The sequence below is a fragment of the Crinia signifera genome, chromosome 1 (assembly GCF_055691185.1).
Source record: "Crinia signifera chromosome 1, ASM5569118v1, whole genome shotgun sequence".
Lineage (NCBI taxonomy): Eukaryota > Metazoa > Chordata > Amphibia > Anura > Myobatrachidae > Crinia > Crinia signifera.
The window spans coordinates 463,153,673-463,179,091 of record NC_139217.1 but is presented as its reverse complement, the minus strand read 5'-3'; the positions used below and the strand labels follow the sequence as shown (position 1 = coordinate 463,179,091).

At 45.9% G+C, this 25,419-nt stretch overlaps 1 protein-coding gene across 1 annotated transcript; it reads left to right on the top strand.

Annotated features, from left to right (window-relative positions):
* Positions 1 to 3,017: 3,017 nt before the first annotated feature.
* Positions 3,018 to 20,596, top strand: FYTTD1 (forty-two-three domain containing 1). Its single transcript, XM_083155302.1, has 11 exons — positions 3,018 to 3,176; positions 6,528 to 6,644; positions 7,298 to 7,447; positions 8,911 to 9,003; positions 9,975 to 10,099; positions 11,769 to 11,872; positions 14,356 to 14,440; positions 17,799 to 17,851; positions 18,874 to 18,948; positions 19,095 to 19,215; positions 19,373 to 20,596. The coding sequence occupies exons 3-11, from the start codon at positions 7,357 to 7,359 to the stop codon at positions 19,466 to 19,468; spliced, it is 843 nt and encodes a 280-aa protein (XP_083011428.1). The 5' UTR covers positions 3,018 to 3,176; positions 6,528 to 6,644; positions 7,298 to 7,356; the 3' UTR covers positions 19,469 to 20,596.
* The last annotated feature ends 4,823 nt before the right edge of the window (positions 20,597 to 25,419 follow it).

Genomic DNA, 25,419 nt, shown 5'->3' with positions numbered 1-25,419 from the left:
CCCAACCTAATCCTAAAAAGCCCAAAATCAAGCCCAACTTACATTTAATTATAGATAGATATTTTACGTATTATTTATACAATCTACATGTAATGTCTTTACAATGATTACAAAAAGTGGTGTTTGTGGATGGCGCTGCAGTCCCCTTTTAGCGGGGTGATGAAGTCCTATCACCAATGGGAAATAAGTCCACAATTCTTCCGTCCAGTCGTTTAAGAGGAATATTAGACTGACCTGGGAGAATTTCCCTATGTGCATGTAACGGTTTCTTTAAACTTCTCTTGACCTCTGCATACACAATCAATAGCCAGACAGAATCCCACCAACATGAACCCCTTGAGATGTGCACTCACCAGGAATAAGTGCCCTATATGCACTGAAAGTTTTCTTTATATCCGACCCTTCTCCTCACAGGACACAGGTGGACAGCTGACTTCCAAACGTGTGAGGAGAAGGGTCGGATATAAAGAAACCTTTCAGTGCATATAGGGCACTTATTCCTGGTGAGTGCACATCTCAAGGGGTTCCTGTTGGTGGGATTCTGTCTGGCTATTGATTGTGTATGCAGAGGTCAAGAGAAATTTAAAGAAACCGTTACATGCACATAGGGAAATTCTCCCAGGTCAGTCTAATATTCCTCTTAAACGACTGGACGGAAGAATTGTGGACTTATTTCCCATTGGTGATAGGACTTCATCACCCCGCTAAGAGGGGACTGCAGCGCCATCCACAAACACCACTTTTTGTATTTGTTGTATGGGTAAAGATTCAGGAATCTTTAGGTGTTTTGTCAGGCTGCAGCAGTTCAGGCGCTGTCATTATTTTCTTTTTGTGTTCAAGTCTTTACAATGATATTTTATCAGCATAAAACTGGCTTTTAAAGAATACTATAACACTTCCTGCTTGGCCTCATTAATGAGGCCAAGCAGGAAGGGACATCGACAAGATGTATTAACATCTTGTCTGCCGAAGTGGGCGAGCACAAACTCCCCCCTCTGGCGATGTCCCCTTGAGGAGACAGTGCATCAGTTAACACTGACGCACTGTCTCCTTCCCCATGGCCAGCTGTACTGGGCATGCGAGAGATCTCGCTACTCACGTGAGATCCCAGGGCAGCCCGAAGCCAGCATCAGGGACAGTGATGTCGCTGTTTTGGGTATTGGGCTTTGTCACCCTGCAGCTGTTGAAGCGGATAGCGGCAGGGGGCGGAACAGTCAGCGCTGTGGACCGTTCATACATTTACCTTGCATATCGGCCTGTGCACACCAGCTCCTTCTTACATGTGGGAGAAGCGGGATCAGTGCACATAACATGCGCTGATACCCCCTTCTTCCCCATAGCGCGCCTTCATACAACTGCCCCAATAGGAGATATTTTACTTTCATTTTTGCTCTAAAGAAAAATCTGAAGTGAACCTTTTCCTTTGTACGCATTGACCATACACGGTGCGACAGGCGCTGTACGTTTTGTACTAGATTGCATGCGCTTTGAATGTAATGCAATGCAATCTAGTGAGCACATACTTTTTGTGCTGTGCAATGTGTGCGGGAGCCGTTAAATTGTACCATGTGTGGACATCTTAATTAAAGATAGAACAATCTTACTACAAGCATCATTGTTAAAATCAGATTAGCCCTACTGAATACACACAAGTAGGGATGGGACATCGAAAGAAAACATCAGTTAACATTGGTTACAAAACATAATTTAGACCAGGGACCGGCAACTGGCGGACCGCGGTCCATCTCCGGACCACAGAAGCCAGCGCTCCGGACCTCACAGTAATTCTGTTATGCCAGGGGAAGTGAGACATGACGTCTCCTTCCCCTGACGAGCGAGCGTCCTATCGCGGCGCCTCACGTGGGCGGGGGCTGAAGGCGCGGCCAGCGTGATCATATGGAGACGCCGCGCGCGCCAAGCCCGTCCGCCCTCCCGCCCGCCAGCCAAGTGAAGGAGCTGCCCGACCGCCCTCCCTCCCGCTGAATGAAGGAGCTGCCTGCCCTCCCGCCCACTGAGTGAAGGAGCTGCCTGACGCCGCACCCCACGCCTGAGCAGGGGCTGTCGAGCAAGGGCTGTCCCTGGAGAGAGAAGAGAGAGTCCAGACTCTGGAGAGGGGTGCAGGCAGCGGAGCCCGGAGGCACTTTTAAGTGCCTCTGCGGGTTGCGGCCTGCCCGTCCCCTAAGTACAGTATGCAGAGTTTGCATTTTTTTAAAAGTGAGCAGAATGTGCCTTCATTGTCCCTGTATTGCCAGCATTGTCCCTGTATTTAATACAGGGACAATGCTGCCAATACAGGGACAATGCTGGCCATACAGGGACAATGCTGGCCAGCATTGTCCCTGTATGGCCAGCATTGTCCCTGTATTGGCAGCATTGTCCCTGTATTGGCAGCATTGTCCCAGTATTGCCAGCATTGTGCCCTTATTGCCAGCATTGTCCCCGTATTGCCAGCATTGTCATTGTATTGCCAGCATTGTGCCCGTATTGCCAGCATTGTGCCCGTATTGCCAGTATTGTCATTGTATTGCCAGCATTGTCATTGTATTGCCAGCATTGTCATTGTATTGCCAGCATTGTCATTGTATTGCCAGCATTGTGCCCGTATTGCCAGCATTGTGCCCGTGTTGCCAGCATTGTCCCCGCATTGCCAGCATTGTGCCCGTATTGCCAGCATTGTCATTGTATTGCCAGCATTGTGCCCGTATTGCCATTGTATTGCCAGCATTGTGCCCGTATTGCCAGCATTGTCTTTGTATTGCCAACAACATGAAAAACAACATGAAGCCCAAAATAAAACAAGCCCAAAACAAGCTACTAAAAATAAATTATAAGCCCAAAAACAAACAACCATCAAAAAAAAAAAGTAACTCACGAAAAAAAACCAAGCCCAAATCCGCTTGTTATAAGCTGACTTCGCAACTATGCGCCGAGCGGCGGCACTGACTGTATAACACGCCCCCTGTGCCGCTACCATAGCGACCGTGCATTACTCAGCACTACATCTCCCGGCGTGCCCCGCGGGCGGGTTGTGTCACGTGACAGCGTAGGGGGTTGGGGCCGTCGACGTCACGCGGGCCCTGACAGCAGCAGCAGCAGCAGCCGCCGCCGCTTGTGTCCCGGTGTGAGGCTGGAAGAGGCGGCCCGGATCTCCGGGGAGCCCCGCACCAACTGCCGAGGTACGTACCATGAGCTGGGCCGCTGCCAGTGCCGAGCACAGCCCCTCAGGGCAGCAGCTAGGCCCCCCCCCCTGGCTGTGTTTGGGGACGTGGCTGTGCCCATCTGGGTGATGTTGGTGCCCGGCTGCTCTTCCCAGCACCCTCAGCCTGGCACTCTGCCTTTGTCTGCCAGGGGGTCTTATTACCCCTGTACCTACAGAGAGGGTGTAGGGAATAGGGAGAGGGTGCAGGAATATGTGCTAGTGCTACCATTTGGCAGGTGCTGGAATGGGGGGGGGGGGGTGGTCAGGTATATGGGGTGCTGCCATTGGCCAGGTGCTGGCATTGGGGGGGAAGGTGCAGGAATATAGGGTGCTACCATTGGACAGGTGCTGGCATTGGGGGGAAGGTGCAGGAAAATAGGGTGCTACCATTGGACAGCTGCTGGCATTGGGGGGCAGGAGCAGGAATATGGGGTGCTACAATTTGGCAGGGGACTATGTGGTTGTACCATTGGGCAGGTGTTGGCGTCATTGGGCAGACTTAAGAATAATGGGGAGGGTGCAGGTGTATTGGTTGCTACCATTGGGCAGGTGCAGACATTGGGGGGAGGGTGCAGGTATTTGGGTGCTACCATTGGGGGGAGGGTGCAGGTATTTGGGTGCTACCATTAGGCAGGTGTAGGCGTTGGGAGTGCTACCATTGGGCAGATGTGCGCAGGTATATGGGGTGCTACCAATAGGCAGGTGCAGGCATTGGGGGGAAGGTGCAGGGTTCTATCATTGGGCAGTTGCTGGCATTGTGGAAGCGGGTGCAGGTATATGCATGCTTTCATTGTGCAGTCACAGGAATAGCGGAGAGGGGAATGCAAGCATTGGGGGGGGGGTGCAGGTATACGGGGTGCTATCATTGGGCAGGCATTGATGGGAGGGTGCGGGTATACGGGTGCTATCATAGGGCAGGAGTGTCCAAGAATAGAGGAGGGGTGAATGTATAGGAGAGGTTGCAGGTATTAAGAGCAAGCACAGTGGCGATGGATTGCAGGCATGTGTGGTTGGTGGAATACAGGCATTGGGGAGGGTGTAGGATTTGGGATAGAGTGTACATGAGAGCAAAGCCTCCCCTCGGGGCTGACCTCACTAGGCTCCAGCTGCTGCTGGCCAGCTGGAGCCTAAAGTGTCACCGGCATAGCTGTCAGACAGGCAGTGGTCCCTCTTTCTGCCAAACTGAGACTACAATGATCTGTGGATATTTGTGAACCTCTGACTATAGTGGGTGGCGCTGTATTACAGCTCCTGGCACCCATGGAGTTTGCAAGGCGAGTGACACGTGTGTCCTGCTCTTAGACAATATGTAGACGGATGAAGTTTTGTTACATTGCAGCACTTGTTTGCAATGACATCTGTCTTCTATGGTCATTATTAATCAGTCAGATGGGAGAAGCAACACAGCTGGTCACCATTGACCTAGTTCTAGGTAATCCATATATACACAGTATTGATGCCTTGTTCAGCTCCGCCGGCCAAGGCTTGCTGTGCATAGATCTAACATCTGAGGCTGGAAGTTATATTTAGTTCTGAAATTGTCACCTGCTTTAATTTAAAACTTAAAGGGCGGTATTTAATTGTTTTTCACCAGCATTTCCCTATCCGGGGGGGTTGTGAGCAGTGTTCCCTCTAAGCTATGTGCACGCGCACACAACTCAACGAGCATGCGCACAGACATTACAACTGAGCGCACAAAGCAGCAGTGGTCCCTTTTTGCAGTTGTGGACTCAATTAATGTGTGTTTAACCCATTAACTACATTGTGTGCTGTGTTTTGAATGTTTAATATCATTTTGAAGTAAAGTTAACACAAATGCTGAAGGTAATTTTCCAGTTATATATAAGTGACGCACAAAAATTTTAATTTCCTTCAAAAGTTGCACAGCCAAAATCCTTTGCCGCACACAGACTTCGTAAAATTAGAGGGAACATTGGTTGTGAGCTGAAATGTGCAATTGCGTTGTATATATAGATCCTTTGAATATCACCCTAGGACAGGCATGTCCAAACTACTAGGGAATGCTAAAACTATGGCAAGGAATGCTGGGATGTGTAGTTTTACAACAGCTGGAGGGCCACGGTTTGTACATGCCTGCCCTAGGATCTCCTGTCATTTTAGATGGGAGATTGGGTGCCATAAAGCAAATGAATAACTGGGGCAAAAAATATTTTTTAGGGTTTTTAATCTGTTGGGCATAATTCAGACCTGATTGCAGGGAAAATTGTTTTCAAAATGGACAAAACCATGCTGCACTGCAGGTGGGGCAGATGTAACCTGTGCAGAGAGTTAAGGCCCTCTTCCACTGGTTTCATCAGATTCCAGATCAGACGTGCAGCCGAGTCTCAAGCTGCCCATACACGGTCCGTTTAACGGATCCGTTTGGGACTTAAATAGAACACATCGGATCGCATGCCTTGTGCATGCACTGCGATCCGAGCCAATGTGTACCTAGTACAAAAAATATGTGCAGCACATACTTTTTGTACCGTACTATGTGATGCGCGGGAGCACGCATCGCATAGTACAGAATGGAGCCGGTCCACAACAGACCGTGTATGGGCTCCTTTAGATCCATCTGATAAAAATATACTTGGTGTTGCATTACAGATCCATCTGTTCTGCAACTGTCAGGGGTTTATCATAGATCTGGTGATCAGATGTATCTGAAGTGAAAAGAGTGAAAAATTAGCCCAGGGACAGTTCAGATTCCTGGGAGAGTTCAAGGGAAATCTGAAGAGATTTGTGGCCTCAGATATGTAACAGTAATTATGGCCGGAAGAAAATGTTAGTCAATCAAGTTCAAAATATTTGTTTGCATAGTGGATGGGGGGCTTTACACTGCAATTTAGATTTCAGTTTGAACACACCTCCCTCAAATCTACTGCACATGTTACACCTGCACCACCTGCATGGTATTGCCCATTTTGAGAGCACATTTGCCCTGCAATCAGATCAAAATTTGACTGGTTACATGTAATGTCAATAATACATTAAAACATATATTGATTCAGGGAGACAGGCCTCTTTCTGTAATGAAATATCACTAGGCATTGGACAACAAGGAAAGAAGGACCTCAGGGAAAGGCTTGTACGATGGCCCTAGCTACCCCTGTATGCTGCCTGGTGATCAGTTGTACCGACTCTGTCATGTATGTTAAGAATGAGTTGTCTGTAGTATTTGGTGCAATTCCCTTAAATATGATTAGGAGTTAGCAGCTCTTATGCGTGAGACTCATTTGCTTGCAGCAAGGCGACTATGAATTATTCATTCTATTCCTTTGTAAAACTCTGCAAAATTATTCATTGTTATAATGTTCTGTTTTAGATCTGTCTCGGAATAGACTGTCTGATATTGCTGCAGAGGTCTCTTACTAAGGCTTTTTATTATGTACCGGAGACCACCCCTAACCTGCGAGCCCTAACCTACCTACCTCCCCCTCAGGTATGTTGTATTATACAATATTGTGTAACAACGATGGATTGTCCCCCTTCTCCGATCCTCAAGTCCTGGGCTGGTATATATACTGTATGTGTTTGTGTCTCACGCTCAAACACATACAGTGTGAGCAGGTGGCTTGTTTGTTTGTAGTTTATTTCACAATTGTTTTTTTTTTCTTTTTCATATTTAATGGAGTTGTAAATGTTTGTTGTTGTTTGTCCAATTAAGTTTATTTGGAAACTGTGGGCCTGATTCAGCAGCAGATTTGCCAAGCTGCACACACTAAACTTTGCAAATCCGTCCATGGAAACTGCAAGTGAAGGAGGTGTCGGACAGCCCCTTTCTGCGCTTGGGATCCCAGAGTGCCCACAAAGGTTGCAGACTGGGTTCATCAATTGCGACCGATGGTTGCAATGGTTTCCTGCAGGTGGCCAGCTGAGTAAGCCTCGGATTGCTCAGACTGGCCATTGGAGGGCACCTTGTAAGGCCGGGCAGTCTGCCTACAGAGACACAGACCCTGACCTTGCTGCGGGAATCTTCGTCGGCATATGAATCGGCATGCACTGATGAATCAGGCCGTGTGTGTGTGTAACTTGTTCTCATAGCTTTATCTAAGGTTTTTACTTTCTCAGAGGTATCCATTCTCTTCATTGTAGGCGGGCGCAAGACAGGACGCGGTTGGCAGCAGGAGAGTTTAGAGACAGGAGCGCCTGCAATGATGCCACCTGCTGCCGAGACAAACATGGATGATATCACGTCCAGGATCGACAAGATAGCAATTATTGACAAGATTGACATGTCACTGGGTAAGAGCTGTTAGTGGGTGGGGGGGTTTACTCTGGGCTTACGGAGTAAAGGTGCCCATACACTAGTAAGATTTATCTTCAGATCTGGCTGGCTGGAACAAAAACATGGTTATGGATGAGTGACAGTTTGTCCGTTTTCCAGCATTTCCAAGCAAATGGTCACCTGTCCTTTGCTCTCATCCATAACTATGTTTTTGTTCCAACCAGCCAGATCTGCAGATAAATCTGGGTGTGTATGGCCACCTTTAGTGACACCTGTCTGACAGGGCAGAGGCAGGCCAGCAGTCAGTTCTCACACCACTGGATATACATATGTATCGGCTTGCCATACTGCACCTTGTAAATTGTGACACTCATGTATTGCTCATGGTTCTGTGGCTAGCTTAATTCCAGCCTGCATTTCACCTGGTTCTAATCAGACCTAGAACCTTTTTAACCCAGTTTAAAGGGATGGTATGGTAAGCCTACACATATGTCAGTAACTCCTGGGACACTGAGACAGATGTATTATATAGGTGCTCATTAACGAGGCGAAGCAGGAAGGAACATCGGCAAGATGTATTAACATCTTGTCTACTGAAGTAGGGGAGCGCTAACTCCCCCCTCCGGCGATGTCTCCTTCCCTCCCGGCCGGCCGGACTGGGCATGTGCGGGATCTTGCCACTCACGCGAGATCTCCAGCGCAGCCCAGAGCCAGCAGCAGGGACAGCGCTGTCCCTGCTGTGGAGATAGGGCTTCACCACCCTGATGCTGGCAAAGTAGATGGCAGCAGCGGGTGGATACATTCGCCCTGCATATCGGCCTGCTATCATTTAGATCAGGGGTAGCCAACTCCAGTCCTCGAGAGCTACCAACAGTTCACATTTTCCAGACAACCTAGCTGCTGCACAGCTGCACTCATTACTCACTGACACATTTGAAAAGATCCGCAGGTGGAGCTAATTAGCTCACTTGTGATTCTGTGAGGAGACCTGGAAAACATTAACTGTTGGTAGCTCTCGAGGACTGGAGTTGGCTACCCCCGATTTAGATAATATGGACAGGGGCACGTACATACATAACGTGCGCTGATACCCCATCTGTCCCAATGTGAGGTCATTTCCTAACCTACTGCAATAAATGTTTTGCCATTTATCTAGTGCAGTCGTTCTTAAACTCGGTCCTCAGGACACAGTGCACGGTTGGTCACCCAACAGGTGCACTCATTACTGACTGCACCCTTTCAAAAGATCCACAGGTGGAGCTAATTATTTCACTTGATTCTGTGAGGAGACCTGGAGAACATGCACTGTGTACATTTACTTGTGCTTCCTATTTGTTTATGAGGGTTTTTTTTTTCTTTAAATGATCTTAAATCATCTGAGTTCCGCTCAATTTAGAATTGATGCTAATTTATTGCTAAGTGATATTGCTTAGCGCCTACATATTTATATTCTGTTTATTGACTTTTGTGTTTGCTGCAGATGACATAATCAGGCTTAATAAGCAACTACAAAATGATCTGCTGTTCAATGGGAACGCACATAAGGACAATTGGATGCTTCCGTACCAGAAAGGTATGTACAGTGACATTTCATCCTGTGTCACCTACTGTCGTTCCGCACCAGTGCAATGTTAATATTAGTCATTGTATGTGTGTTCGGTTCTATGTAATTTCTGATGTTTTCTCATATATCTCTCCTCGTGTGGTCTCCCATGCAGCGGGAGATGCTGGCTGGGAGCTGACAGGTTTTGTGCAGCTCCATAAACTGGGGGCGTATTATTATTATTATTATTATTATTATTTTACCACAGATGCGTCTTATTAGTATCGCTATGCAAATAAGACGCACACGCAGACTTTGCTGATTAAAATGATAGATCCATTCGTGCGTCCTGTATTGTTTTGTGAGTAAGACTTATTTTAAAGGATGAATTTGCACACGTAGACCGTCTACACTGCCAAGTCACGCCATTGCCTGGCACCACTAGAAGGGCTGTGTAACGTGCATGAAGCCTAGATGCAAGCAGACTCCTCTATATCTACTGTGGACTCATCCGAAAGTGGACACTTATCTGTATTCATTTATTTTGCTTTTTAAGAAGGAAAACTAACAGTCTTTGGGGGGGGGGGGGGGGGTTCTTCCATTGTGATTTCACTTAAGGTGATGCATTGAGACTCCGCCTCTCCTGAACCAGCAGTACTGGGGACATCCTGTGCCATCTGTGTTCTGGCCTCATGGCAGCATAAAACGAGTACTCCCTGCTACTGTGGGTACCTGCTGCTTCTAGCACAGGTCTGGTCTGCATATCAGAGCTGAAATACAGACCACACTGTGCTAGAAACATCACATCAGAGAGTGACACCCCAGGCAGGGAAGAGGTACTGCATGGGTTTCAAAAGACGCAGGGTGCTAGAGTGAACACTGAATAAGTAAGTTTAATTTCTATAGCGCACTTTCTCCAACAGGAGGTCATATAAATAACTTCCATCCGTTGTGCTTGCTGTAAACTGTCAGATTTGATAAAGTTTGCATTTGTCACACAGGTGCTGGTAACACGAGAGGAGAGGAGACGCAGATGCGCCCGTATTATGATTACACAGAACAGCCGCTGCACCGAATCTCATCCAGGTTCGGCGTTGAGCCTTTTAAACGTCCGCTTCGTGTGATGGTGAGAGATTCTGTAACTTAAGCATATTGTCTATGTTACACAGCCCATCATTCTAATATGAGAGGTCTCTTATGGTGTGTACACACGGGGGTGATTGCCGTGCTATGCGAGTCCCGATGTGATCAGATCGCATCGGGACTCGCATCGCACGGCATGCATGGATTTGCACAATTTATACCAGTGGTAGCCAACCCTAGCCCTCGAGAGCTACCAACAGTTCACATTTTCCAGACAACCTAGCTGCTGCACTCATTAATCACTGACACATTTTAAAAGATCCACAGATGGAGCTAATTAGCTCACTTGTGATTCTGTGAGGAGACCTGCAAAACATGCACTGTTGGTAGCTCTCGAGGACTAGGGTTGGCTAACCCAGATTTAGACTATATAGTGCAGATCTGCACTATATAGTCTTGCCTGCCCTCTCTATTTGGCTGCCAATTTGCGCTCACACGGGAACACGCATCGGGCTCGCAAGCCCTAAAAAAGCATGCGATTTGCATGCGATGTGGCTTCCGATGTTGACTATATCGTCAACATCGGAAGCCATATCGGCCCATGTGTACACACCATTAGAGTTCTAATTTTATTTATTTATTAACAGTTTTCTTATGTAGCGCAGCATATTCCAGTGATACAACAAACAGGGTATTTACAGACAGTCAAAAGGTAGGAGGGAAATAGGTATTGATACATAAGGATAGATACTGTATTCTTTATTGCATCGATTCCACCAGAATGCAAGGTTCCGTGACTGGTTTTGGAATTTTATAAGCTTGCCTGAAGAGATGAGTTTTCAGGGAACGCTTGTAGGTTTGGAAACTAGAGGAGAGTCTTATTGTGCTTGGGAGGGCATTCCACAGAGTGGGTGCAGCCCGAAGAAAGTCCTGCAGTCGGGAATGGGAGCGAGTAATGAGTGTGGATGAGAGACGCAGATCTTGGGAGGAGCGGAGAGGTCGTGTTGGAAGATATTTTGAGATAAGAGAAGAGATATATGTTGGTGTAGTTTGGTTTATGGCTTTGTGTGTGAGTAAAAGAATTTAGTATTGAGTACGGTAGAATACAGGTAACCAATGAGGTGACTGACAGAGTAGCTTTAATTAAATGAAGGAGGCTCCTATTTCACAAGATTTTAGTTATCGGAGGGGAAAGTTACAGTAGACTGGTATTTAATACTGATTGTTATAACAAAAAAGCACATTAGGGCTAATTAGATAACCCCCACCACCCCATTGAGCTTATAATAGGTTTTCGTTGAGATCAGATTACTCCAGTCTGGCCTGTAAGTATTGGACTATGTGATATATTGATCTATAGGACTATATTAATCCTAATTTCCAGACGCTATAGATCAGTGGTAGCCAACTCCAGTCCCCAAGAGCTACCAACAGTTCAGATTTTTCAGACCACCTAGCTGCTGCACAGCTGCACTCATTACTCACTGACACATTTTATAAGATTCACAGCTGGAGGTAATTACTTCACTTATGATTCTGTGAGGAGACCTGGTAGCTCTCGAGGGCTGGAGTTGGCTCCCCCAGTTATAGCATATCATTCCTGCGTAGCTGTTGCTACTTCCTGTCGCTTGGCTTCCTCCTCCTCCCATCGGAACCGGTTTTGCTTGTGTTACTCCAGTCTGACCGCGAATATCCATGTTTTGCTTTTGTAGAACAGTTCTGATCAGCACCAGAATTTCAGAAGACCAAACTTTGCGAGACCCCGAGACTTTGTGAACAAGCCTGTACTCTCACGTCAGAGACACTACTACAATGGGTAAGCTGGTGGAGGTGCCAACGACTGAATGGCAGAGCATACAAGGACAGCTAAGAACACAGGGGTAGATTTATGATTAGGTCCATAACGATCCTTATGGATGCAGGTTCGCTTCACCCCTTTATCGTGGTGAAGCTCACCAGCAAATCGCCTGAGTGTATGAACATTGTGGTGTTTGTTACGGGAGCTGACGGGGATATGCTTTCTCACATAACGTATGTGCGCTCCCCCCTTCTGCCGGGTACTGCGCATGCGCCGGTTACCCTGTCTGGCTATGTGTACCCAGTGCATGCACAGATCCATCCATCGCACGGCGGGGACCAGCAGGCTTCGGGGAGCGAAACCTCTGTCTGCCGGGTAGAGGACCAATAAAGTTTATTTTAATGAACAAAAAAAAAAAAACCCAAGAGGAGCTTACAGCTCCGGTAAAATCTGGCGTTATGGAGAAGGGGAAGAGAGAGACGAAGTGCTCATAAAGAAGATTCGGTACTTATTTCCTAGCACGGCCACAATCTTTGGGATCGTGTACCTTTAAGTTAAGGTACACGATCCCCGCGATGGACCCGATTTTCCTTTGAAATCAGGTCCATTTTGCCGGCAAAGGAAGAATCGGGGGCATCGTGTAGGTCGGGACCATTAACATTGGTCCCGACGCGACCGACGCGATGCCCCCGATTTTTGCCATAGGCTTTCATGTTAAAATATTTTTTAACATTGAAATCGGGAGCATCGCGTCGGTCTTGTGCCATTATAATGGCACAAGATGAGATGGACTTGATTAAGTCCATCTCACATAGGAAAAAATGTGAAATGGGCCAATATGACCCATTTCACATTCTATATGGCCCCGTTGTCACCCCACAATTGAAGCCAACCCGAAGCGTGGCGAGCGCAGCGAGCCCACGAGGGGCGGTGGTGCGCGTCCTCCGACCTTTTCATTCCCCTACTATCCACGTCGGCGTGGTGTTGAGAATATAAAGTGTGGCGAGCCACCGAGCCCGAAGCGTGGCGAGGGGACGCGTATACCTGTGAAGTTATACGCGTCCCCTCGCGGGGCTCGCCACGCTTCGGGTTGGCGTCTATCGTGGGGTGGGGTTTACGTTGTAAAATTTGGGGGTCTAGGGAATATTTTACATTGAATCCAATGTAAAATCGGGTCCCAGGGACCCTATTCACATTTGATTCAATTAAAAAATCGGGTCGATCGCATCGCATGCGACCAAATCGCATGCGATGCGATCGACGCGATTTTTCCGACACGACCACCCTGATGGAAATCGGTGTGGCCGTGCTAGGAAACAAGTACCGAAGATTCTTAAATTAGGTATGTGCAATGTGCGCTGTACTAAAACTAGTACATGCGCTAACTCTCCACCGCCGCCGTTAAAGTACCCGCACAGCGGGTTTGATCGGTGAGGAGAAGCGCTATCCCCTGCTTTAGCGCACGGGAATAGCGCATATGCCCCACAGCGCCGGTACATAAATCTACCCCACAATTAGAATGCAGAAACGTTATTACTAGACATAGGATATCTTCGTATGGGTCATTGGGTCGACACAAGCATTAAGTCGGCAATGGCAAGGTTGGCAAGTTTTTTTTCTACCGCGTCCCCTCGCATGGCTCATTACTCTCGCCATGCTTCGGGCACGGTGCCTCACTGCGCTCGGCACATTATTTTATTCTCCCACCGCGCCGTAGTGGATGGTAGGGCATGAAATACCGCATGTCGGCTAAAAAAAAGCGAAACTCATGTTGACCTTTTGACTGTCAACCTTGCCATTGTCAACATAATGATTGTGTCGACATTCCAACCTTGTCGACCTTACTCGTGTTGACCTATTTCTGGTGTCGACCTTCAGTGGTTGACCCTTGCACGGCGACCTAAATAGGGCTGACCATATACCCTTCATACATCATGGCCACATGACAGCCGTCATACATCATGGCCACATGACCGCGTCATACATCATGGTCACATGACCGCGTCATACATCATGGTCACATGACCGCGTCATACATCATGGTCACATGACCGCGTCATACATCATGGTCACATGACCGCGTCATACATCATGGTCACATGACCGCGTCATACATCATGGTCACATGACCGCGTCATACATCATGGTCACATGACAGCCGTCATACATCATGGTCACATGACAGCCGTCATACATCATGGTCACATGACCGCGTCATACATCATGGTCACATGACAGCCGTCATACATATACCTGGCAAAACCAAGAAAGCACTGACCTAAATTGTCTTGGTCTGTCTTTACCCACCAGGCCAATGTCATTGCTCTGCCATCAGCTGTATTATTAATTGTTTGTTTTGTTGAAGCCGGAAAATTCTGTCTACCTCATTGTGCAAATTGGATTATTATTTTTTTTGGGTCACTGGGTTTCGTCTGATTGGTGGGGAAACAGCTGCACGTTCCATTCTCACAGATCTGTCCTCTCTTTACTTCATGTCACAGCAATTATTCTGAAACCAGAAGCTTTAGAAGAGGACAGCAGAGAAACAACAGACACGCCACATATCTTCATAGGAGAGGCTTAAAGGTAATTACCTAAATGTCATCCATAATATAAAGGGTTTTAATGTCACATTCACAAATGTTCATATGTAACATACATAGTAACAAGTTCAACCTTACACAGGACCCGTTAGGGGGTGTACACTAGATGTGATATCCCCATTTTAGTATTACCATCTGTTCCAACTATGGCTGAATAGAGATTAGTTGTTCCCCTGAATGTTATGTTCCAGTAGACGTTTATCCAACCTTATTTTAAAGGTGTTCAATGTGTCTGCCATCCCCAGCTTTTCTGGGAGCGTGTTCCATACATTTATCGTCCCGACCGTAAAAAAAATCTTTCCTTCTCAGGGTACGGAATCTTCTCCCCTCCAGTCTACACCCTTGTCCTAGTTTCCGACCTCAGAGTGAAGAGGTTACCTGGTATTTTAGACTATTGCCCCCTGATATATTTGTACATGTTAAGCATGTCTCCCATTAAATGTCTCTTCTCCAGCATACACATTCCTAATTTGGACAGTCAGTCTCGTAGTTTAAGGACACATCACTGTCATTAGCTTGGTTGCTCTTTGTACTTTTTCCAGTTCCATAATGTCCTTTTTTATAATGTGGGGCCCAGAATTGCACTCCATATTCCTAACCAGTGCCTTGTAGAGTGGTAACATGACATTGTCTTCCCTAGTTTCCATACCCCTTATCATGCAGGCTAGTATCCTTTTGGCCTTAGGACTCTTTGTCAATTTGGACTCGGGTCTTTTCCAATTCGTATTTGCCTAATTCTACTCTGTTTGGTGTATAAGTCACACACTGGTTTTGTCTTCCAAGATACATAACCTTACATTTATCTAAATTGAACCTCCTTTTCCATTTATCTGTCCATTCATCAAGTTTATCTAAAGGTGTATTCACACGGTGGTGAGATTTTGCTAATTCGATTGGGATCAAATGGAACGGCAAGCAAAACGCATTAGATTGGGACTATATCCAATTTCCATATCTGTACTATATAGTCTTGCCTGCACAGAGTATTGTACTGTTCAATTTATCAGGATCGAAGGAGGCATTTTCTGAAAACATTTCGATGTCCATTCGATTAGATTTTTACTATATAGTCAAAATCTCACTGTGTGTACACAGCAATAGTCCCTCTGTAAAATATTGACATCCTCAACCGTTCTAACCACCTTATATATTTTTGTGTCATCTGCAAAAATGGAGACTGCTTAGTCTCCCGTCCTCTATAGCATTAATGAATATGTTAAATAGTAGAGGCCCTAGCACCGAGCCCTGTGGTACGCCACTTAGTACTGTTATCCAACTTGAAAATGCTCCGTTACCACCACCCTCTGTTCTCTATTCTGCAGCCAGTTTCTTACCCAGCTACAAATTTTAACCCCTAGTCCCAAAAACCTCCATTTATATGACCAGCATGTTAAGTGTCCATGTCAAATGCCTATGTACAGTCCAGGAAAACCATTACATATAAAGCATTGCCAATGTCGAGGTTTCTGCTACCGTCCTCATAAACACTTAAGGCCTTATTCTAGTTCACTCTTTCTGACAAATTCCTTCTTAGATGGACAAAACCATGTGCACTGCAGGTGGGGCAGATGTTACCTGTGCAGATAGAATTAGATTTGGGTGGGGTTTTACTTCAAAGTGAGATCTATATTGCAGTGTAAAAATAATGCAGCCAGTATTTACCCTGCACAGAAACAAAATAACTCACCCAAATCTAATTCTCTCTGTACATTTTACATCTGCCCCACCTGCAATACACATGGTTTTGTCCATCTATAGATTGTAAGCTTGCAGCAGGGCCCTCCTACCTCCATGTCTGTCTGTTGTTACCCAGTTTGTCTTATCACTGTCTACTATTGTAAAGCGCAACGGAATCTGCTGCGCTATATAAGAAACTGTAAATAAATAAACTGTAAATAAAATCTAAGAAGAATTTTGTCAGAGTGAACTAGAATAAGGCCCAAGTTTAGCATGAACGGTGCTTTACAAACCCATGTAGATTACTGATCGTGTTACTCGTCTCTAGGTATTCCTGGATACCATCTCTTACAATTCCCTCAAATAATTTCCCTACTATTGACGCTAAGCTCACAGGTCTAAATTTAGCTGGGTCATCATTTCCTTTTTTAATGTAGATTGATTCTTAAGAATATTGGGGTTTTTATTTTTTCAAATTTTGATCAATGGTTTTGTTTTTTGTTGCCAAGGCGTTAACCACATGATTGTTGTAGAGCCATCTGTCAAGCGATCTCCTTGGCTTGGTCTAGTCTGGCACAACAGTGTCCAAAGCACCCACCAGCGACTGATGGAAGTTACTGAGTGTTCATTCTAGCACCCGCCATCTTTGAAAACCCATGCAGTTCCTCTTCCCAGCCTGGGGTGTCGCTGTCTGATGTAGTGCTTCTAGCACAGTGTGGTCTGTATATCAGCACTGATATGTGAACCAGACTAGTGCTAGAAACACCACAGCAGACAGCGACACCCCAGGCAGGGAAGAGGAACTGCATGGGTTTTCATAGCGGGTGCTAGAATGAACACTATTACTCTTATGCAAACCCCTGGGTACTGCACACGCACTCGGCTTCTCTGTTGCTTCGGAAACATACCCACAGGATCTACCTCTCTAAAGGGTCATCTACCAGTGGCCGCAGCCCGAGCTGATCGGATCAGGGAAGCCGTGGCCTCCCTTCTGGACATACGGAGACTGTAATGGGTGGTTCTAATGGGATTGCCTGCAGTCTGTACTCACTGCCTCCCCCTCGCCCAGCTCTCAGACCTTTAATGGGTGATCCGCAGCAACATCTAGGTACTGCTGCTGGCTGCTTTTCTTGCAGGAACTAAAACTGTGCCTACACAAGGGCGATATTTTAAAAGCTGTCGCTTTTTGGGGAACATTTTAAAAAATATGAGCCAGTTAAGGTCCTGGGAAGTTCTTAGCAGAATTCTTCCATAGGCTAACGCTTCCCTCTCCAACTGCTGTTCCGTCATTTACCATTATGGCCGCATCTTCTGGGTTTGACTACACATCGATGGCCGCACTGGACAGCAAATTACCCGGTCACTAGAGTGTGCATGTACCTAGCAGGCAGCCTTTCACCTGTGCACATTAGTGGCAGCCATTTTGTTGCTGGTCAAATGTTTCTTTGTGTGGAGTCTATTCATTACGTAGTTCCCAGTATTTCATGAATAAAAGTCAGGACTCAAAAATCTGCAACGCCTCCAGCAGGTGTAGTTAGCAGACTCGTGTCTTCCATTGCAACTTTATATCGAATCCTTGCAGGTTTGATCAGGTTATTACGTGACTGAATCATGTAATCCCTTCACTACCGTATTACGACTCTTCTACATTTTATTGTTTTCAGGTTCAGGCTACAATGGATTTCTTTGAACCTGAAGACTTTACCAGGCCTAAATCGTGAGTGTGCAAATCTTGTGTTTCAGGCGTTCCAGAATACGCTAACATTGTGTAAAGGCCCCCATCCACTAGTGCGAGGTATCACATGCGGACCTGCCAACTCACCTGGCAGGATCGCATGAGACACATTGGGCGGTATTCAATGCGGCTGGCGATGATGGCTTTTCCTCGCCGAAAACAAGCCATCCGTATTCAATGTAAGGGACAAATCCTCACCGTGAGAGGACGGCGAGGTTCATCGCAAATTGCCACACTCGCCATTTCCACCCCGCCTCAGGGAACAAGGGAGGTGGATACAGCGAGTGAAGGGGGGGCGGCAGTTGAATACTTGATGGCGAGCTATCGGCACTTGTCGCCGTCATAGCAATCGAATACCCCTCATTGTATGCGGTCCTTTTGTGTACAATGTATCTCCTGCTATCCTAAGAAGAGCTATGGACTGTGATAAATATTCCTGGCAGCCGGTACTATCTGTGACTACGATGCGAGGCGCACTGGAACGAGCCTCACATCGCAATCGCCGGTAAATGACATGCGATGTACCACTTTTTTTATTCTATCCATCGCAGCAATATGTCAAATACGCATAAAAAGTAGCCGTATCGCACAAGTGGACGGGGGCCTTAACCCATGTACAGCCTGCTGATAAAAAATTATCAGCAGGTTATAGATGTCATTTCCCATGTATCCAGATGATAGGTCTACAGTGTCTACATAGTCAGTATGTCGACACGATTTTTCCACATTTTTTTTGAATTTTATTTTGGACTTATTCAAGCTTCACCATCCATGTCGGCATAGGAAAAAATTTATTCGTTTGATGCGCGTAGCGAGGCACCGTGCCCAAAGGCGAGCGAAGCATTACACGAATTTGATGGTCCATGTCGACATTGACGACACAAATTTTGAAAAACTCTACTTACTGGCTGTAGATGATGTAGCTCTAGCAATCCGCAACACTCTCCCCATTGCTGATTAGTGTATATCGCGAGTATCACAGCCGACCTTCTTTATTTTCTCAGATGGAGAACGTGTCTGAGCAACAGCGGTATCCTGACTGTGTCCGTCGCTAATCCTACTGCTGTAGCGTTGCCAAGGTACGCCGCTATGTTCTAGCATTCTTGAGGCATTTAAATGCCAATTTTTATTTTTGGGGCTCTTATAAGTATGGGGTTTTGTTAAACAAATCTACCTGAATTTTTGAAATCATGTACTTTGTCTCTTACATTCTTGTGCCCTACAGCACTGTGGGAACCAGGTTACCCCGGCCATCATTCCCCTTCTTGTTGAAAAAAGAAGGCTCCGAAGTTAAGGTTCCGAAAGGGGTCCCTCTGGACTTTGACATAAACAGTGTTGCAAAACAGGTAACTTGTCCACTTGTGTTTGCAGACTTTCTTGCCGCCATTTTGGTTTGACTTGTCATTGCTTGTGTCCGCTGTGCATCCTCCCCGCTACGTGTATTTCAGTGTGACATTTTACTACGCACTGAAGACTATTTTCACCATCTTGTTTTTTCACCAGACTGGAATCACGTTGAACGAGCGATTCAAGATACTGAAGGAACAAAGACTGTCCCAGACCATCAACAAAGGCAGCAGATTTGTGACTGTTGGATGAGGCCCAAGGTCCGCACCCTGCCTTAGCTTGTTCTCGCGTTTACGTTCTTGTTTGCCGACTTTAAGCAGAGACCAAAACGGACGTTAAGTCGACTGCAGTTGGGGCTGTTGGTCCTCAGATCCTTGGGATATTTTTTTGAGAGCTCTAAAAGTGGAATAAACTTTTTGTATTGTTTTTACTGTGAAATAAGCCTAGAGGAATATTTAATACTGGGAAGGTGAAACGCGACTTGGAATTTTGTTAATTCTAGCAAAAGCCTTCGCCCAAGATACCATTAGGAGCACATGGTAACTATTTTATTTTGCTGGACAAAGATGGTTTCATAATAGAATCCCAACAGGTCTATGTTTTTTCCTACACTGTTTTCTTGTACAGTTTTAATGTACAGTTTTATTTATGCTTTATAACCTTTTTGCATTTGTAATTAATACATGCGATGACTTAAAAAAAAAAAAAAAGTCTCCTGCAATCCAAGGCAACATTTACGTGGTCTGCAAATAGTCTGGGTAGTGTCGGAAGACCTTCTACTGAAGTCATAAGTGCGGCATGCCTCACTAAGGAGGCGTGGCCTCAAAGCTTGAAGGGCGATAAAGTGCCAGTCAATCAGCTAACGTTCATTTTGTGGGCAGTGTTTGAAAAATGAAAGGAGCTGATTGGTTGGTACTTTCTCTCCCTAGAAGATTGGATACATCACCCCCTAACGGAGGTGTGGTATCCATTTCTCTGTGGTACTCCTTTGGTTTCATACACATCGTGAATCTGAATTAATAATTGGTACCAAATGTTTTTGAGAATACTGTTTTTGTAGTCTCCATTAAAAAAAAATAATAATAATCAATTGTCTCCTTTAGCTACAGACTATTGAAAAAAAAACTATGAAGGCTGAAGAGTTAACTAGGTTCCTGCCTAGAATAAGGGAAAATATAAAGAACGTTTGTGTTATTCGTTAGATTAATACGTTGGCTTTGCCTAGATGAGGTTTCGGTTCTGAACTTTAACACTGGACGCGTTTCATACCCCTTGTTAGTCGCTCCGGACGACTGTTTGTTTTTGCTAAATTTTAATTCTGTTAATAGAGTTATGTTGTATATCTGACCTTTTCTTTTTCATAATAAACTGTTCTGCACATTTTTGGGTTCTTTGTGTGCGCCAAGTTACAATCTATTACTCTTTGGGTTTCTTTGATTGCTATTTTATATGGGGATGCACTTTTCATGTCATTTTATATGGGGATGCACTTTTCATGTCAATTTTGGTTATTTAAATTTGCCAATCTGTTTATTGTGCTATGGACTCGCTAAACCATTCTAAGGGGGGGGGATTACGACTGTCGGAATCCTGGGCCTTTTCGCACGGCTCAACTGTAACTGTTTCAGAAAGTGGGTGTCGACGAGAAACGGCCACTGATTGTCGAAAACCGTCCGTGAATTCGACAATCAACGGCCGTTTTCAACAAAACAGACCCGACTTGTGTTAAAGTCGGATTGTCGGAAACGGCAGGGGCTGCTATTTCCCCTGTCGGAAATAGCAGCCAGGGTTGGTTGAATACCGCCTAAGTCTGTCTACATCCATTGCCTCTTTTTAACATCAACCTTTTGTACAGATGTGTCCTACATTATTTCTGCAGTTGCACAAAACAGCCTCCTCCCCTCGGTCCTGTATGACTCCTCTAGCAGCAGGTGTCTTTGTATCCAATAATGCGTCTTAGTTGCGTTAAGACTAGGACGCACTGGGAGGCTGTGCTGATTCATTTGTTTGTGTGCTAGTAAATATTGGTAGCAATTGTGCGACTTTGGTGTCTATGTGGACTTGTGTAACAAGGTAAACAAGGTTATGTGTTCAACAAGATAAAGTTATACTGGCCACTTTTCACCTGAAATGGGAAGGATTATTGGGGCAGACCAAGTCCAAGAACTATACTTGTCCAGGGTCCAGAAGCATGCTGGGAAAATTTTGGCGGATAAGTAGCACCCTGGCCACAACCTTTTGGAAGCGCTTCCATCAGGATGACGCTACTGGTCCATCCATGCGATGTTCGACCAGAACCCCTAAAAGCTTCTTCCCAATAGCTGTCCGTCAACTGAACAATGTCGAATGCGTAAAAGAACATTTAATATGTCGAGCACTATGCGCACCCATAGATCGATCCTGTACGTGTAATGTGTGTTACGTTTTGTACCCTACATATTTTTGTTTGGCGATGTAATGTTACCGCATAGAATTTCCTAGTATATGCGAGTATACCTGGCCAATAAAGTTGATTCTGACGTATCGAGCCAAGAACTTGATTGAAAAGTGGCCAGATTGCAGGTGTTTGACATTCAATCCGATCTGATGCGCGGTCCCGTATGCATCGGAGTCAGAGATTGGAGCTGTTTGAACATTAGACTGTGACAGCCTCCCGGCAGCTGGGAATGGTATTGCATGCTATATACAGTGGGGCAAAAAAGTATTTGGACAGCCACCGTTTATGCAAGTCGACCCACTTAAAAGGATGAGAGGTCTGTAGTTTCCATCATAGGTACACTACTACTGTGATAGGGGGAAAAAAGAACAGGAAATCATTGTATGATTTTGAAACAATATATTTGTATATTCTTGCGGAATATGAAAAATGACAGGTAGGTGCTGTTTGACTGGCTGTTTATCACTCTCCATTTTATCACTTTTTGAAGCTTGATACATCTGACCCGAAATCTGGAGTTTATAAGGAGGAGTCATCTGTTCTTGTTATCCGAGGTCACTGGTTTCCCCTAGGAGGCAATCTTTCATCTATCAACTATTGTTTAATTTAAATTTTTCTTTTATAGAGTCTGTTGCACTTTAGAATTGGAAGCGACCGTTCTAAAACAAAGCTGGGTTATAAGTCCTAGAGGTAGGATACACAAGGATAGGTGTTTGCATAATGGTGACCCAGCAATGTTGGCCAGGGATTAAGTGGATGTGAAAGTAAAGAAAGCTAAAATAAGTGAGGATATGTGTGAAATGTACAGAGAGGATGTGATTGGATGGGAAAGGCCGCTGTAGCATACAGGGTAACTCCCCTGAGGAACTAAGTACTGTGTGGTTGCACGGTACTGCAACACTCAACGCAATGGTGTATGCAGGGTCACGTATGCACAGAGACCTCATCCTGCTATGATATATTGGCTGTATTCTCACAATGGCTGCCAGAACTGCGGGGTCTGCACAAGTTGTGACCCGAACTGATCTACGGATGGGGTAAAGTATTAATAACCAAACTCTGTGTATCCCTCATCAGGGGGAGTTAGACGTATATCCCCTCCTCTCTGGAAACTTGGTAGACATTGCTGCGCATGCACAGGTCTTCAGGAATATGGCGCAAGTATCACATTCCTCATGAATTCTCTACTGCACATGTGCAAAGCTCTAAGGGAAAATGGCCGACCAACAGTTTTTCCAGTGTTTTCGGTATCCTTGCAGCAGTGTAAATGCCCCCCTGGACCTAGGGGCCTGTGTACACCTCATACACTCATTATAAGTATGCCGATACAATGCCTATAATAGGTAATAGAACATCTAGAAAGCTTCAAACGGGCTCTCAAGACCTCACTTCTTCACCCAAACAAATCTCACCCTAATCCTCTGCACCATGCTCACTGATTACCCCATCTGTGTTACCCTGTATGTCTGCCCCTCCCCTTTAGAATGTAATCTCTCACGAGCAGGGCCCTCTTCCCTCTTTTGATTTTCCTTCTCTTACTTAAACCATCGAAGCCACCCAATCCTGCTGTTTTCCTCCACCCTGATACTTATCTCCCTGTCGTCTGCTGATACCGCTATGGTTATGTGCCCTGTGCTTCTATTGTAGCCACCTGTAAGTCACTGTTTTGCTTATTCGTGTAGGTACTGTGGAATTGGGCGCTGCGAATCCCTTGTGGCACCATATAAATATAGGATAATAATGGCTGACTTCTGTATAGCGATAGAAGTAGATTAGAGAGAAGAGTAAGCAGCCACTGACCAGGTAAGACGGAGCTCTGGGCCATGTGTGTACCAAGCCGTCAGTCACAAATCCCAGTACAGACCTTTAATAAGCACCGATCAGAGAGAGGGGAAGTACGAGGTCACATGTGCTGCTCTGGTGAATGGAGACTGTTCCTGGCCATGGATTACAGCAGGAAAATGCCGGAGGCCTCATTATCCCGGCTGCTGCTAATCAGAGTGCCTGTCCGCACACCAGTATAGAGGTCACAACTAGATCTCTAGGACGCTTTCCCTTTTTAAATAATCATTTGAAATGATAATTTGGTACTTATGTAGTAGCCGGGCGCCCAATTAACATACGTACGTTTGCGCAAGGAAATCGCATTGCATTGCATGTCCTGTTTTAGTGCCAGGCGATGGGATGTGATCTCAGTAGTTTATATGGATAGAGAGATGGTTAGGATGCTTTCAGAATAAACTTAAGCTATGGAAATAGTGTAGTCAGTCAGAACTTGTGCAAGTGTTCCTGGGCACTGTCCGATTCAGTCTGAGATAATTTATGAGAGTTTGAGTTCTCCGAATGTGACAGGTGGCAGGTAAACAAGTGACCATGTTCACCTTGCCTACATCTGAGGAGGAGGCTGGGCTGTTTTTTCAGTGACACGCGTTACTGCCCGTCACGGAGAATTGCGTCAACGGCCATCCAATGAGGGAAGGGACGTGGCGCTGCCACATAAAATCATGTAGGAAGGTCAGTGTTCGAGCGGCCCACTGGTTCCCGAGGTGCCGGTTACCCTTCCTGACCCTGGTTCATTTCGTCTACTCCTGGGCACAGGAGCTGACCAGTGTGCTGTACTGCGAGAGGGAGCTGCGCATGTCAATTAAAACAACAGTGCAGTACAACAGTGTTATGAGGGAGGCGTGTGCCATGGATCTGCTTTCCCAGCCGCAGAGGCAAATTGGAGGCCCTGGCATGGTGGTGGAGGTTGAGGAAAGCCTCTTCGTCAAGCCGAAGTACCATGTTGGGAGGATGCTGCCCCAGCAATGGGTTTTTGCCGGGATCTGCAGGGAGACAGGCGCCGGCTTTCTTACCGCTGTGGAAAGGAAAGACGCCACTACGCTGATCTCCTGGATCTGTGATATACTCGGATTGCTGGAGGGCATATAATACCGACCAACTTCAGCAGAGAGGGTATGAACATGCCAGGGTAAATCACAGATACAATTCTGTTGACCCTGAGTCAGGTGTGCACACCCAAAACATTGAGCGGCTGTGGGGGGCCTGCAAATAGAGGAATAAATGTCAGAGAGGAACCTCAAGGCGCCACTTTGAGTTATACCTCCAAGAATTCATGTGGAGGAAGAGTTTGGGCGCTGCCGATCCCTTTGACAGAATTCTCCGCACTCTGACACTCCTGCCAAAGGCTAATTCACTGCCTTCACAGTGACCCTAAAAGCCTGAGGAAAGAGCAGTGAATACATTACTTAGATTGCATCGCATTGCAAGCATCATATGGAACTAAAACGGGTCATGCGATGCGATGCAATTTCCTTACGCAGAATAGCCCACTAAGCTAATTGCTTAGTGGCCGCCCAGCAACTACATAAGTACCGATAATGTTATATAATGAGGGGGAGAATATACAAACTCCGCACAGTTAGGGCCATGGTGGGAAACAAACCCATGACCTCAGTGCTGTGAGGCAGTAATGCTAACCATTATATAATCAGCCTATTGGTTAACCTGCCGCTACAATAAATACAAATAAAAAAACTATCTATATATAATAATTAAATGTGTATTTTAGAAATATATCTAAAATTAAATATCAATGTCGTTTTAATTTAATATGATCTATTTCCTCCTTTTTTGAGGGCCGCTTTCAGCAGATTCCATGCATACGGCCAGACCACAAGGAATCTGAGGAGACCCTACACCCCCGCGAGGCCGGCTTGCCCGCCCCACCGCCTGGACTACGGTGTCCAATTGTGCGTTACAGAGA